At 47.6% G+C, this 14,338-nt stretch overlaps 1 protein-coding gene across 1 annotated transcript; it reads left to right on the top strand.

Annotated features, from left to right (window-relative positions):
* The first annotated feature begins 12,540 nt into the window (after nt 1–12,540).
* On the top strand, nt 12,541–13,634 carry LOC118022848 (free fatty acid receptor 2-like). The gene has a single exon (XM_035023793.1). It carries the CDS (start codon nt 12,541–12,543, stop codon nt 13,528–13,530), a length of 990 nt encoding a protein of 329 aa, XP_034879684.1. The 3' UTR covers nt 13,531–13,634.
* The last annotated feature ends 704 nt before the right edge of the window (nt 13,635–14,338 follow it).

Genomic DNA, 14,338 nt, shown 5'->3' with positions numbered 1-14,338 from the left:
ACGGCTGAGTCATCTGGCATCTTTAACTTTTAAAGAGACCTTCAGCCTGTGTGTCGGTGGTTGTACCGTTCTGCATTCCTTCCAACAATATGAGAGATTTGGTTGCTGCACAACGTTGCAGCACATGGTGGGGTGGCGTTTCTATTTTGGCCATTCGGACAAGTGTCTCGTGGGCAGAAAGCCATTCTTGATGCCTGCTCCTTTACGGCCCACAGGCAATTTATTATCAAGTCCTACTGCTTCTATCTCCAAATCATGTCTTGCATGAATCTGCTTCTCCGCAGAATGCACGGCAACCATTATCTGTCACCTGGACTACAGAAGCTTCTAACCTGGTTTTTCTTCCTGTTCTTAACCCCGTAAGTCCACACCACAGCCAGAGGCACCGCTGAAGAACACTAATTGGATCAGGTCATTGTCCACTGTCCATTCCTCTCCCTTCTTCCTGGCCTTCCAGGCCCTGTGCCATCTGGCCCCATCTCTCAGAGTTTCTAAGCTCCTGCGGGGCCATCCCACCTTCACTGACATCACTGTGCTGGCCCAGCCTCAAGCAGGCCAAGCTCTTGATCTCCACAAACAGTCTCTTCCATGCTTGACCTGGCTGACTCACCTCTTCCTTCAGGTTTTCTCCCCAATGTCACTCTTTAGCGAGGTCTTCCCTGAGCACCCAATCTCAAATAGCCCTCCCCCACCCTGACATTATCTCACACTGTGCTATGACAGTTTGGTTTATGTATTTGTCTGTTCATTTGCTTAATATGTGATTTCTCTCTACAGACTAGGAAGCCCTTGACCGCAAGTCACCATGTCTATTTTACTCATTACTGCATACCCAGGTGCCTAAAACAGTACCTAGCACAGAGTAGGCATTTGGTATTTGATAAATGAATGAATAATAAAAAGTATCTCTGATTTTCCACTATTATAAATAATGCTACAAGGAATATCCTTTTCCATAAATGCTAGTGCATTTGTACATTTCCTAAAAGGGGTATTGCAATATTACATGGTATATATATTTAATTTTATAAATATTGACAAATTATCCTCCCCAGCTGAATCAACTCTGTTCCCTAACCATCTGTAGGAGACTTCATAACCCTGCCAACAGGGGAAATAGCAAATTTTTATTTTTTTAAGTTGACATTTAATTTTTTTTTTAAGTAGGCTCCACACCCAGGGTGGAGCCCAATGCAGGGGCTCAAATTCATAACCCTGAGCTGAGATTCAGAGTCGGACGCTTAACCAACTGAGCTACCCAGGTGCCCCTTTTAAATTGACATTTAAAATTTAGTAACTCGGGCGCCTGGGGGGCTCAGTTGGTTAAGCGACTGCCTTCGGCTCAGGTCATGATCCTGGAGTCCCGGGATCAAGTCCCACATTGGGCTCCCTGCTTAGCAGGGGGTCTGCTTCCCCCTCTGCCCTCTTCCCTCTCGTGCTCTCTCTCATTCTCTCTCTCTCTAATAAATAAATAAAATCTTTAAAAAAAAAAATTTAGTAACTCAGTGTATTAGGGTGCTCCAGAGAAAGAGCTAATAGGATGTGCGTATACATAGAAAGAGATTTATTGGGCGCGTGGGTGGCTCAGTTGGTTAAGCGACTGCCTTTAGCTCAGGTCATGATCCTGGAATCCCAGGATCGAGTCCCACATCGGGCTCCCTGCTCGGCAGGGAGTCTGCTTCTCCCTCTGACCCTCCCCCCTCTCATGTGCTCTCTCATTCTCTCTCTCTCAAATAAATAAATAAAATCTTTAAAAAAAAAAAAGAAAGAGATTTATTTCAGAAATTGGCTCACGTGATTGTGGTGATTTGTGAGCCCAAAATCTGATGGAGGAGGCTGGCAGGCTGGAGACTCAGGTCCAAAAGGTTGCAGTTCAAGTCCAAAGGCAGTCTTGGCTGGGAGACAGAAGGAGTCAATATTGCAACTGAAATCTGAAGGCAGTCTGCTGGAGAATTCCCTCTGGCTCAGGGAAGGTCAGCTTTCCATTCAGGTCAACTGACTGGATGAGACCCACCCACATTAGGGAGAGAAATCTGCTTTACTCAGTCTACCAATTGAAATGCAAGTATCATCCAAAAACATCCTCACAGAAACATCTGGAATAACAGTTGACCAGATACATGGGCACTATGGCCCAGCCAAACTGATGCATAAAATTAAACATCCATTCAGTACTATTTTAACTTTAAGTTCTCTGATAAAAAGTGAGGTAGCCAATATTTGCGTATTGAATATAGTCATTTATGTTTCTTCCTATAGTTGCCTTTTTCTTATTTAGTTTGCAGGATATTTGCATATCTTTGAATATCTGCATACAAACCCTTTATCAGTTATAGATATAGAAAGAGGGTCTTTTAGTTTGTTAATAACTTTTTCCATAGCTTTATATTTTTTTAAGATTTATTTATTTTAGAGAGAGACAGAGAGCATGCGCACATGTCACAAACAGTGGGAGGGGCAGAGGGAGAGAGAAAATTCTGAAGCAGACTCCCCACTAAGCATGGAGCCCGATGTGGGACTCCAGCATGACCTGAGCGGAAATCAAGAGTCGGCCGCTTAACCAACTGAGCCACCCAGGCACCCCCATAGTTTTATATTTTTATGTGCTAAAATTTATCATTTCTTCTAAGACTTCTACATTTATGTCATGCTAGAAAAAAGCCTTCTCATTTACAAGGCTTAAAAATGATCTCATATAATACCTATACATATACAACTTCTATAGTCTTTGAAGACATATTTGATCTTTGATACACCTGGATTTTACTTTTGTTATCTAATTGCAACTCTTCCAAACTCTTCCAACTATCCCAACATAATTTACTGAAGAGCCCATCCTTTCCCACTGATTTGAAATGGGTTTCGATCACTTAATTAGAAAGAATCCTCTACATATGATCAGTGCAATACATTACATTGTAATCAATTCCAATACATTATAAACAGTAAGATATCATCATTTTTACCCATCTTCTTAGCAAAAAATATTAAAGATTCAAAATATCCAGCGTTGGAGAAGGTACACAGAAATGGATACCCTCATACCCAGTTGGTAGGAATGTAAATTGCTGAACATTTTCAGGAAGTTAATACAGAAATAGCTATCAAAAATTTTAAAGAACATCTCTTTGACCCAGTAATGATATCAATTACATATCAAAAAATCCATCTAACCCAAATATTCACACATATTTACATAGACAGACAGATAGACAGATAGATATTCACTGAAGCACTGTTTGTCATAACAAAAGCACTGGAAACTATGATGACATGGAAGGTCACCAGGCGTATTAAATAGTAAAAAATGAAGTTTCAGAGCAATATGTATAGTATTACTCCATTTTTGCACTTTTTAAAACTATACGTTTATATATGTACATATATGGGTATAAACCAACGAGAGATTGCCTCTGGTAAGGAAGAAGTATCAGGGAGAAGTGAAGTTGCCCTTCACATTTCACTTCTGTATTGTTGAATTCTCTTACAGTAAGAATATATATAAGTATATAAATATATATTTATATATTTTTTAACATGTATAAAATATATTACTTTTTTAAAATTTTTTTTTAAGATTTTATTTATTTATTTGACAGAGAGAGACACAGTGAGAGAGAGAGAACAAGCAGGGGGAGTGGGAGAGGGAGAAGCAGGCTTCCCGTGGAACAGAGAGCCCAATGCGGGAATGACTGAGCCACCCAGGTGCCCCATATTCTCACATTATTACTCCATTTTTTAAATTAAAAAAAAATAATAGTGGAAAAACATTCACTACCTTGATTGTGACCAAGCTAGAAGAGAGAATAGGGCACAGAAATTCCAGTTACCGAAAAGTCACAAGGCCATTGTAAGGTTAGCTAGGATAACAGGGATAAATCATTTCACACAGTCAGGCCTCCTCGTCACCACCCCCGGGAGCTGGGGAGGGGTTAAATTTCTCTCAAACCCCAGGCATTAAAAACAGGTGGAGGGTTTTCTCTAAGAAAACTGAGTGTGCTGTCCCTGAGAACTGCAGAAATGTGAGGACAGGCCATCCAGAAATGACCCAGAAGACACGTGTGGGAATCTCAGTACCTACCCTCCGTGTGGGGCCAGCATGTGCCCTTGGGACACTACCACTTCTCCCACTGATATGATGTAGACAAGGTACCAGCAGCAGTGGAATCACCTGCTGCGGAATCAGCAGCAGTCAATTTAAGAAGTAATCGGATTGCTCTGTGTCTCTGCAGACTGGTCTCCAGTCACCCCCTCCAAAAGCAGGCATGGGATTTTCCCCAAATTAGAGGGCTCCTGTGAGCTCCTGGAACACTAAGCAACAGCCTCTGAGGTACAAACAGTGCCATACCCTTTTGGGAAAAGCCTCCAATCACACCAGCTAGAGAGAGGAACTTAAAAATGGTAACTTAGGGGTGGGGGGGGGGTGGGCAAAATGGGTGAAGGGGAGCAGGAGGTACAAGCTTCCAATTAGGGAATGAGTAAGTCATGAGGATAAAAAGCACAGCATAGGGAATATAGCCAATGACATTATAACAGTGATGTAGAGTCAATGACATCGTAACAGCGACACATTGACGTACTGACGTATCAGCACAGGACAGACAGTAGCTACGCGTGTAGTGAACAGAGCATAATGTATAAACCTGTGGAATTACCATGCTGTACATCTGAAACCAATATCATATTGTGTGTCAACTATCCTCAAACAAAATAAATAATAAAATAAAAATTAAAAGGGTAACTTAGAAAAAAGATCAGCAGATACCAAGTGCCACCACATCCTGACCTCATGGGAGGCATTAAACCATTCATACAGACTCTAAAAACTGGTTTTATCAGCACTGGCTCAAGACCCACCTCTATGCCAAATCTGAGGAACTGGGAAGTAGAAGAGACACTGAGGACTGCTCTGGAGCACTGAAACCCCAGTGGGAAGAAAATGGGGAGCTTACCGCTCACAGATAATGCACAATAGAGGGACTTGAAGAAAGCCGCCAGCAGGGCTGGGCATGTCCCTGAAGTTTAAAGGGCCAAGGGCTGTTGCCAGAAGCTTGCTGGGTGACAAGGGTGAGCTGCTGTCCCACCGACAATGGTATTAGTAAGGTCCACGGCCCCCCTCTACTGACAAGCCAGCCTAGAGTTATTTCATGAATGACTCCACCCAGGAGTCAGCCTGGAGGCGTAGCGGGATCCCACAGAGAGGAGGCCCAGGGACAGAGACTGGACTGAGTGACTGGGCCGGGGAGGCACTCCACATCCAAAGGTTCCAGCTGAGAAGGTCCAAGAACCTGCAAAAGGTCCCCTTGGGAGAATGAGTCAGCACTAGATGTGTCCCACCCAGAGGGCATCAAACCCTAGGTCATAACTGTACCAGGCCAGCTAGACATTCCTGGCCCCTCATGCATCCCGTCTGCCCACAGGGCAGGGCTGAAAGCCATGGCTAATGAGTGGGGGAGCACGGGAGACAAGGTGGAACAAAGAAAGAGAAATGGTACCGTGCACACCCTGCCATGCGCCCCTCCTCTGCAGGCCGGGAGTCCGAGGCATTGCAGACCTGGGAGGGAGAAGTACTCCTTGGAACAGAATTGGGAATTTTGATATTATGCTGGGCTGGAGCGATATGTGATCATTACACTGACTGGACTTTTATTATCTAACAGTACCCAAAGAGGCCATGCGCTACCATAGGAAGAAGAAATGGGGTTTAACCTATATCTGCCAAATCAGTTCATTCCGTAACATAGTTATATTCCATCCTAGGTGGCCTCAGGGTGTAGTAATTTACCTTCCTGGCATTCAGCCTTGGCACAATGTTTAGGGCAATTCCTGGCTCTTGTGTAAGTAGATTTTTTTTTCTGTGCAGGGCGGGGCTGCTGCCCAGGGCAGATCCTGACTCAGAGCAAAGCAGCCTTGGACCATCTGCTCACACCAGGCTCACCCCAGTGCCTGCCTGCAGGGCATGTGGCCCAGGCCTCACATTTACTCTCAGGACACGATCCCCAGATGAGGTCACAGAGAGATCCTTTTTTTTTTTTTTTTTTTTAAGATTTTATTTATCTATTTGACAGAGAGAGAGAGCACAAGCAGGCTGAGCAATAGGCAGAGGGAGAGGGAGAAGCAGGCTCCCCGCTGAGCAGAGAGCCAGGACCCCCTGGGATCATGACCTGAGCCGAAGGCAGACGCTCAACCAAGTCACCCAGGCGCACCTCATACAGAGATCTTGACAGGACCTAACTTTCAAACCCATGGCTCATTTCTGATTCTACACTTAAGTGAATTCTGCCAAAAAGCAAATAAATAACAGCCTAAAACTATTCTGTGAACGGTACAATTACATGTCTTATTTCATGCTAAGATGCTGCTCTACCATTATGATCCCACTTGGGTATGTCATCCCTTTTTTTTTCATATACTGGGAACCTCAAAAAATGGAAGTGGTCTGGGCTGTCCTGACGCTGAGGGGTCCTGCCGTAAGAATACGGGATGTCCTTCCGTTTCCTAGCATCTGAACCCCTTCCCATGCTTAGGGAACTGCCCACGTACGAATCTTTAACCTGGGTGGAAAGCAGAGGCTCCCACCAGAGAAGCTGATAATGCTGGACCTTGTTTTCTGCGCATCCTTCCTATGTTTAGCTAATCAGGTTCGCCTGCCCAAATTCAGAATCAGGCGCTCCATATACACAGAAGGAGGACAGCAGGGATTACTTCTGGTGGTGCCAACAGTCGTGGCAAACAGAACATGGCTCTTGGGTCCAGTGTTGAGGGGTTTGCGGGGAGGGACTCCCCTCACCGGACTGGGTCAGTGGCATGACTTTTAACGTGGTCCTGGCTGCACGGCTCCCTTTCTTCTCCAAGCCTGGTTCCCAGCCTTCCTGGGAGATCTCTGAGCTACCCATGTTATCATATAATCCCTAAATTAGCAGAGTTGGCCTCTGGTACTGCAATTAAGAGCCATCACTGAGACACTGTCCAGCACAGTGATTATGGGCTAAGAAAGCCCGCCTTCTGTTGAGAGATGCAAACCCATTAGTAATCCGTAAAATGCGGCTGCATTAAAACAGCAAAGAGACACTGCTTGATACCCATTCGACTGGCCAAAAACCTGGAGGGAAACTGGATAATGGCCAAGCATGGGTGGGGACGTGGCTCAGAAATCTAATGGCTGTGAGACCCGTAGCTCTGTCCTTTTTCTTATGTCTACTTTGGTCCTATCCACTCTCCCAGCTGGGGCGGCCCCACAGAAGAGAAGGCTGGGGCTGGGTGGGGTTGGGTGGGCTGCTCTCTGGACCCACCTCTGCTTAATCACGGGTGTTCACGGGGTGCACAGCATGGCTCGTGATGAATGCTCAATGAACGTTAGCTGCCAATGTTTTTTCTTGCTTTTAAATTACTTTTTGAGTAAGATTCCACACGCTCAGAAAGAGGTTTTTTTGTTTTGGTTTTTTTTTTAACAGCACAAAAGGATACATGGAGAAAACTAAGTCTGCTTCCCACCAGAACACCCAGTTCTCTCTCCCAGAGACAAACCACTGCTACCAGTCTCATGGGTGTCCTGTCCCCAATCCACTCCTCACCCAGCATCCAGAGGGATCCTTTAGAAATGTGAAACAGATTACATCACGCCTTTGCCCATCATACTTCAGATGTCACTCCACATCCTGACCACGGCCGCAAGGCCCCACGTGGTCGGGGAGGGATGGGGGGGAGGTGGGCCTGCTGACCACCTGACCTCATTATCACAGCTCTGCCCTCACAAGGTCCCCTCGCTGCCACTCTGGCCTCCCTGACCTCTTCCAACACACTGGCTCACCTCGGGGCTTGCTGTCCCTGTGTCTGGAACACCACGACGGTCTCGCACCTCATTCTCTTCACCTGCATGTCTCTGCTCAAACATCACCTCCTCAGAGAGGCCTTCATAGACTACCCTCCCACTCTGCCCCTTACTCTGCTTTTCCAGTCTCTGCCTTCCTTCTGAACCACAGCCTAGCCCCTGGCTTGCCGTTATCAATCTGCTGCCTGTCTTACCCCAGCAGAATGTCAGCTGCATGAAGCAAGGCCCGTTCGCTGCTGACTCTTCCCCAGCACCTGCAAGTGTTGGACCGTGGGGGCTGCTCAAGAAATCCTCACTGAGTGTGGCTGTATGTTCCCTTTTCTAGTACAACCTGCTATTCTTATAACATGTTTTTCTCTTTTGACAATACACCTCAGAGTCTGATCTACACTGGCTATGTAGATCTGCCTCATTATTTGTAACAGATGTGTACTATTTCTACTGACTGGATGCCCCATAGTTTCTATTTAACCAGATCCTTACTGGAGGACATAGATAGTCCCAGTCTTTTATTATCACAGAACAAACAAACAAAAAACACTGTGAGGAATATACTTCTTCGTGCACATGGGAAAGTATATCTGTATAATAAACTCACATCAACTTGTTGGATGAGATGGTATGGGGTTCTTAATGTTGAAAAGTACTGTCAAACTGCACACCCCAGAGAAGTGTCCTAAGTAACAAGGGGAGAGAGAGAGGAGCCCGGGATGAGGCCAGAGAGTGACAGGGACAGGAAGCCAACACAGGAGAGAATGTAGGCCACTGTAAGGACTGTGGTCTCGAAAAGAGACGGGAAGACCATGGGGTTTTGCGTAGAGGAGGGATGTGACCTACTTAGGTTTTAAAAGGACTACTCTGGCTGCTGTGTGGAGAAAAGACTGAAGAGGGCATCAAGAGAAGCGGGGGGACCAGAGAGGACATTGCTCAGGAATACAAGCGAGCGATGGGGATGACAGCTTGAACCCGGGTGGCGGCAGTGGATGTGGTGAGACGTGGTGGTCGGGGATATACTTCGAAAATAGAGCGGAAGACATTTGGTGATGGAATAAATGTCAGAGTAAGAGTAAAGGCTCTCTCTCTTGGGGTTTTGGCTCGAGCAACTGGAAGGATGTGGTGGCAAAGTCTGTGTAACCCGGGTCCCACCCCTGAGAGGTGGGGAGCCAAGGCTGCAGCGGCAGCAGCTGGTGGAGGGGAGGTGGCTGGAAAACCTTAATTTCCTAACAAGTGAGGTTTCTCAATCTTACGCCATGTGGTTTTAAGGGGTACAGCTGAACTGCGGTGGGCTGAGCTGTACAGCGGTCTAGTCAAGGGCAAGTGAGAGCAGTCGCTACCTTGAGCCCCGCTCCCTGGATGGGCCCGTGCTCCATCTCTTCACTTCCTCGGGTGGCATGCCGCTGTGTGTGTGGCTGCGCACCTCTGTTCCCTAACCTCTTACAATGTTTCCCAGTGACTCCATGTTTAGCCTATCTGACCTTTCCCCAATCAGTGATTGCTGGATGCTGAAGGGGACAGTGGTCTGTGTTGTCAAGATGGCAGGAGGGCTCTGAGCCAGAAGGGGGCTGTCAGATTCTGCCTGGCACAGCAGCTTAGGGAGACATACCAAAGAGCAGGAGAGAGAGAGAGATAAGATCAACAGATGAGAAAGCTGTCTTCCGAAGTCAGACTACTCCAGATGACAGTCAGCACTCTCAAGCTCACTCCTGTGTCCTCTCACCGCGGCCCACGGGCTGAGCGGCCTGACTTGTCTCCTATGCCCAGCCACCCTGGCCTCCTTTCTGTTCCTCCGACTCGGCAAGTCTGTTCCACCTCAGGGCTCTGTGCTGACTGTCCCCTCAACCTGCAATGCTCTCCACATGGCTGACGCCTCGCCTCAGTTCAAACATCCCTGCTCAGCCTGGGCCTCTCCTGACGGCTCTCTCCCAAAAAAGGCCCACACCAGTCTCTCTCCAGATTTCCCTTTTTGCTTCCTTCCTTCACTTGAAATTTCCTGATGGTTTCCTGGTGTGCCATCTGTCTCGTTCACTCATGACCCCAGCACCTAGGGCACTGTGGATGCAGGGTCAGGGCTCAGGGCGTCCGGTCAGCAGGGAGCACAGGGATGGTGAGGGAGGCATCGTGGAGTATCAAGCATCAAAACCAATTCCTGAGTGCCCTTTATAGGACAGGTACAGTGTGGGTTAGGGAAGGCCAGTCTACAGGGATATAGAGAGATCACCTGGCTACCAATGTGGGGAGCGATGAGTAAGAAGAGATCCTTTCTGGAGGAGAAACTAGGCTGAGGGTCTCTCTCCTGGGGTCAAGGGGAAAGGACAAGGGTCTCTGTCAGGAGGCTCAGGTGGCCAGTGGCAAGACACACAGTCCCTGAGGAGAGACAAAGCATCCCCCGTGAGTGTCCAAGTCTTCGTGGGTCTGCCTCAAGACACTCCCCGGGAGCAATGTGGACCAACACAGGTTGGTGAGAGAATAGTGAGAAGAAGACTGGCCCAGGAAGGGCACAGCCCACCAGGAGAGGGACTGAGGGAGGAGGAAGACTCAGAACCTGACTTGCCTGGCAGCAACATGGACTTGGGATAGTCCAAGTCCAAGGAAAAGCCTTTATAAGAAGGGACCTGATGGGCCAGAGGAAGTCAGGCAATGCTTTAGACACTAATGAGTTTCAGAGGAGCCTCCTAGAAAGAGAACAGGAAACTGATTAGGTCAGGGGCCTTGAGAGAAAAGGGAGCAGGAAGTAAATGCGTGTGCAAAACTGTTTGGAATAATTGCCCGTGGAAAAGAAAACAGAATGGATTATTTGAAATGCAGAAGGAGGAGGAAGCCCAAAAGAGCAGTTGTGATCTGGATTCTGGGAGAAATCAGTTTGGTGGGGACAGAATTTGGTGGGGAATTCAGACGGTCAAGCTGCCTTGGGAAAAGCTCAACTATTGACCTTCCTCTCTTTGACCTTGTGACTCTTCCAGGTATAAAAGCCTCATGTTCATGGAAGAGAAAAAAGGTGATCCAGTTAGATAAGGTTCCCCTTGCTTCTGAGACCCGGTAAATTTGAAAAGCCATCCGACTGTCTCCAGGAAAAGGCAAGACACCCAACTTTGCTGTGCTCAGGGAAGAGGCCATTGGGATCACAAGCCTAGGGAAGGAGTACAGATAAATTTATGAAGGGGGGCAGGGTATGGACTTTACTCTCCAAGGAGATGAGGCAAAAGGTCACAGAGATAGGAAAGGGGCCGGGACAAGCCAATGGTGAGATCATGCTGGTGAGGGCCTGGTGCAGGCAAGAGAGGCAGGAAAACAACGGTGAGCTCAGCCCCAACTAGATGGGAATCTCCCTGTTCACCTGGCCCTCTATCTGAGATTCTCCAATCTGGGAATGAGATTTATAGGTGGGTGACCAGTAATATACTAGCAGTAACAGGTTGAGGACTCAAGTTTTATTTTAAATGTCTACCTTTTAATGATAAATAAGAGAAGATTAAAAGTTACTCTTGGGCGCCTGGGTGTCTCAGTTGGTTAAGCGACTGCCTTCGGCTCAGGTCATGATCCTGGAGTCCCGGGATCGAGTCCCGCATCGGGATCCCTGCTCAGCAGGGAGTCTGCTTCTCCCTCTGACCCTCCTGCCTCTCATGCTGTCTCTCATTCTCTCTCTCTCAAATAAATAAATAAATAAAATCTTTAAAAAAAAAAGTTACTCTTGATCAACATAAATCTCACACACATGGGCTTTCTTCAGGCAGCAAGAAAGGGAGCATTAGCAGGCAGCAGACTGGGAATTGTGGTGCTTTGGGAGAAATCATAGTTATCTGTGGTATGGAGGAAAACAAGCTGCTGCTGAGATCTTCCCAGAGTCACACGACTGAGCTGAGGCATGGCCAGGGCTGGGATCCTGGTGACCTGACCCAGCTCAGGCTCCTTCCATTATTACCAGCGCCCCGCCGCCCCCCCGCCCCAACCTACAGGTTTTCGTGGAATGGCTCAGTGTGGAATCAAGAAGCTGGGCATCTGGGACTCACCTTGGGCTCAATCTGCTCATCCCTCAGGCCTAACCAAATTCCCATTTTCAGGGGTAAAGTTGAGAGTCTTGTGTTCAAGCCCAATGACTTATAGGGACAAAAGAAAGAAAAAAGAGGCAAATAGGAAGGGAGGGAGGGAGGGAGGAGGGAACCAGAAGCAGGCTGAGCAAAATTTGGAGAAATTCAGACACAGTCTCAGGTTTAATCCCTCCTGGTGATGAAGCAGCTGTTTCCTTCCCCCCTGTTCATATAGCCATTCATTTATCAACAGAGAGTGTTGAGCACCTACTATGCATCAGGTACAATTCTAGGTCCTAGGGACAGAGTGGTGAACAAGACAGAGGATGTCACTGCTCTCACAAAGTGCCCTTTCTAGTGGGGACTTGGAGATCTCAAAACTTTTCCTGTGGGAGCTTCTAAGACATCAAAATCCTTAGGAGACTCATCCTTCTTTCCTTCCTTCTTTCCTTTTCTTCCTTCCTTCCTTCCTTCCGGAAATAATTTGGTTGGGAAGCAAGGAGGCCTTCTTTCTCCATGACATACAGGAAGCAGAAGTACTCAGTTTGAGGGATTAGCCATAACCACTCAGTAAGGCAGGAAGGGGAGATGCAATGAAGCTGAGAATGGATTCACCTTGGTTTGGGGCTGGGAAACCCATGGTCAGAGAGGATTCTGACTTCATCTTTCATCTCTTCAGGAAGGATGGCCCCAAATCCCCAAAACAGTGTTCTTCTCTCTGTCTACATAATATATTTCCTCACTGGTCTCCCTGCCAACCTCCTGGCGCTACGGGCCTTCGTGGGATGGGTCCGCCAGCCCCACCCTGCCCCCATCCACATCCTCCTGCTCAGCCTGACGCTGGCGGACCTCCTGCTGCTGCTGCTGCTGCCCTTCAAGATAATTGAGGCTGCGTACGACTTCCGCTGGTATCTGCCCGAGTTGCTCTGTGCCCTCACGGGTTTCGGCTTCTACAGCAGCATCTACTACAGCACGTGGCTCCTGATGGGCATCAGCATCGAGCGCTACCTGGGAGTGGCTTTCCCCGTGCAGTACAAGCTGTCCCGCAAGCCCGTGTATGGAGTGATCGCCTCTCTGGTCTCCTGCCTCTTGTCCTTCGGACATTGCAGCATTGTGATCATCGTCCACTACCTACCAACTGACAACGTGGGGGGTGATGCCAAAGGCCTCCCTGTCTACTATGAGAACTTCACCACAAATCAGCTGAACGTGTTGCTTCCTGTGCGACTAGAGCTGTGTATTGTCCTCTTCTTCATCCCCATGGTGGTCACCATCTTCTGCTACAGGCGCTTTGTGCATATCATGCTCTCCAGACCCCAAGTGGGAACGCAGAAGCACTGGAGAGCCATGGGGCTGGCCGCTGTGACCCTCTTCAACTTCCTGGTCTGCTTTGGGCCTTATAATGTGTCTCATGTGGTGGGGTTTGTCCAGAGAAAGAGTGAACCCTGGAGGGTGTGCGTGGTGTTGCTCAGTGCTCTCAATGCTTGTGTCAACCCCTTGATTTTCTACTTCTCCTCCTCAGCTGTGCGCAAAGCCTTTGATAAAAGGCTACGGAGTCTGCAGAGCTGGGGTACCTCACTGTCAGTGTACTGCAGGAAAAGAGCTGGAGGGCCAGCTGCAGAGAGAGAAGATGGGAGTTTAGGTATGGCCAATGTCAACCTCACAGGAGACTAAATTTGTCAGCTTGCTGTTACATTTTGGGGGAGGAGGGAGGGCTCAAAAAGGGGAACAATGAAACGGAACTGAGGTGACTTCTCCTGTGCTTAGCTTACAAGTCAAAGAAGAGCAGTGGACATCTCAAGTCCAACTTATCCATTGAGTGAGTGCTCTTGTTTTGTTTCCTGGGGGTTACGACATTTCCTTATTTGTAGTTGGCACTGCTTCATGGTAAACCACAGCCCTTTGATCCTTGAAATTCTTTCCCCATACAGTATCTATAAGATGGTAGCATTCCTTCAACTACTGCAGAGCTGTTTTGTTCTGTCCTTGATTCAGAGGCGGGGGGAGAGGTGTTCCATGCTTTAGGTCTGAGCATCCAGCACAGGCAAGAGTCTAGACAGCAAAGGGCACCTGGGTGGCTCAGTCGGTTGAGCATCCAACTCTTGATTTCAGCTCAGGTCATGATCTCAGGGTCATAGGATTGAGGTCCGTGTCAGGTTCCACACTGGGTGTGGAGCCTGCTTGGGATTCTCTCCCTCTTCCTCTGCCCCTCCCCCACTTATGCACTATGCTCTCTCTCACTCTCTCTCAAATAAATAAAATCTTAAAAAAAAAAAAAAAAGAGTCTAGACAGCCAGACAGGATCCTGCCATGTGAGCCTGCATGACTAGCCCCCCAACCAAAGCAGTTGCTGAATCAAGTCTATGAAACAGGCCAGAAGAGAAACAGTCCTTGAGGGAAGAGTCAGTGCTGGTGTGAAGAAACTTGGGTCAGGATATTTTTAGTGGTTACATCCTATTTTCAATCCCCAACATTGTGTATT

The sequence above is a fragment of the Mirounga leonina genome, unplaced genomic scaffold (genome assembly GCF_011800145.1).
Source record: "Mirounga leonina isolate KUSES-001 unplaced genomic scaffold, KU_Mleo_1.0 Mir_177, whole genome shotgun sequence".
In the NCBI taxonomy this organism is placed as follows: Eukaryota; Metazoa; Chordata; class Mammalia; order Carnivora; family Phocidae; genus Mirounga; species Mirounga leonina.
The sequence above is the reverse complement of the archived record's forward strand: the minus strand, read 5'-3'. Positions and strand labels throughout refer to the sequence as shown.

Coding starts and splice junctions, on each gene's coding strand:
- LOC118022848 (XM_035023793.1), top strand. CDS start 12,541: ATGGCCCCAAATCCCCAAAACAGTGTTCTTCTCTCTGTCTACATAATA.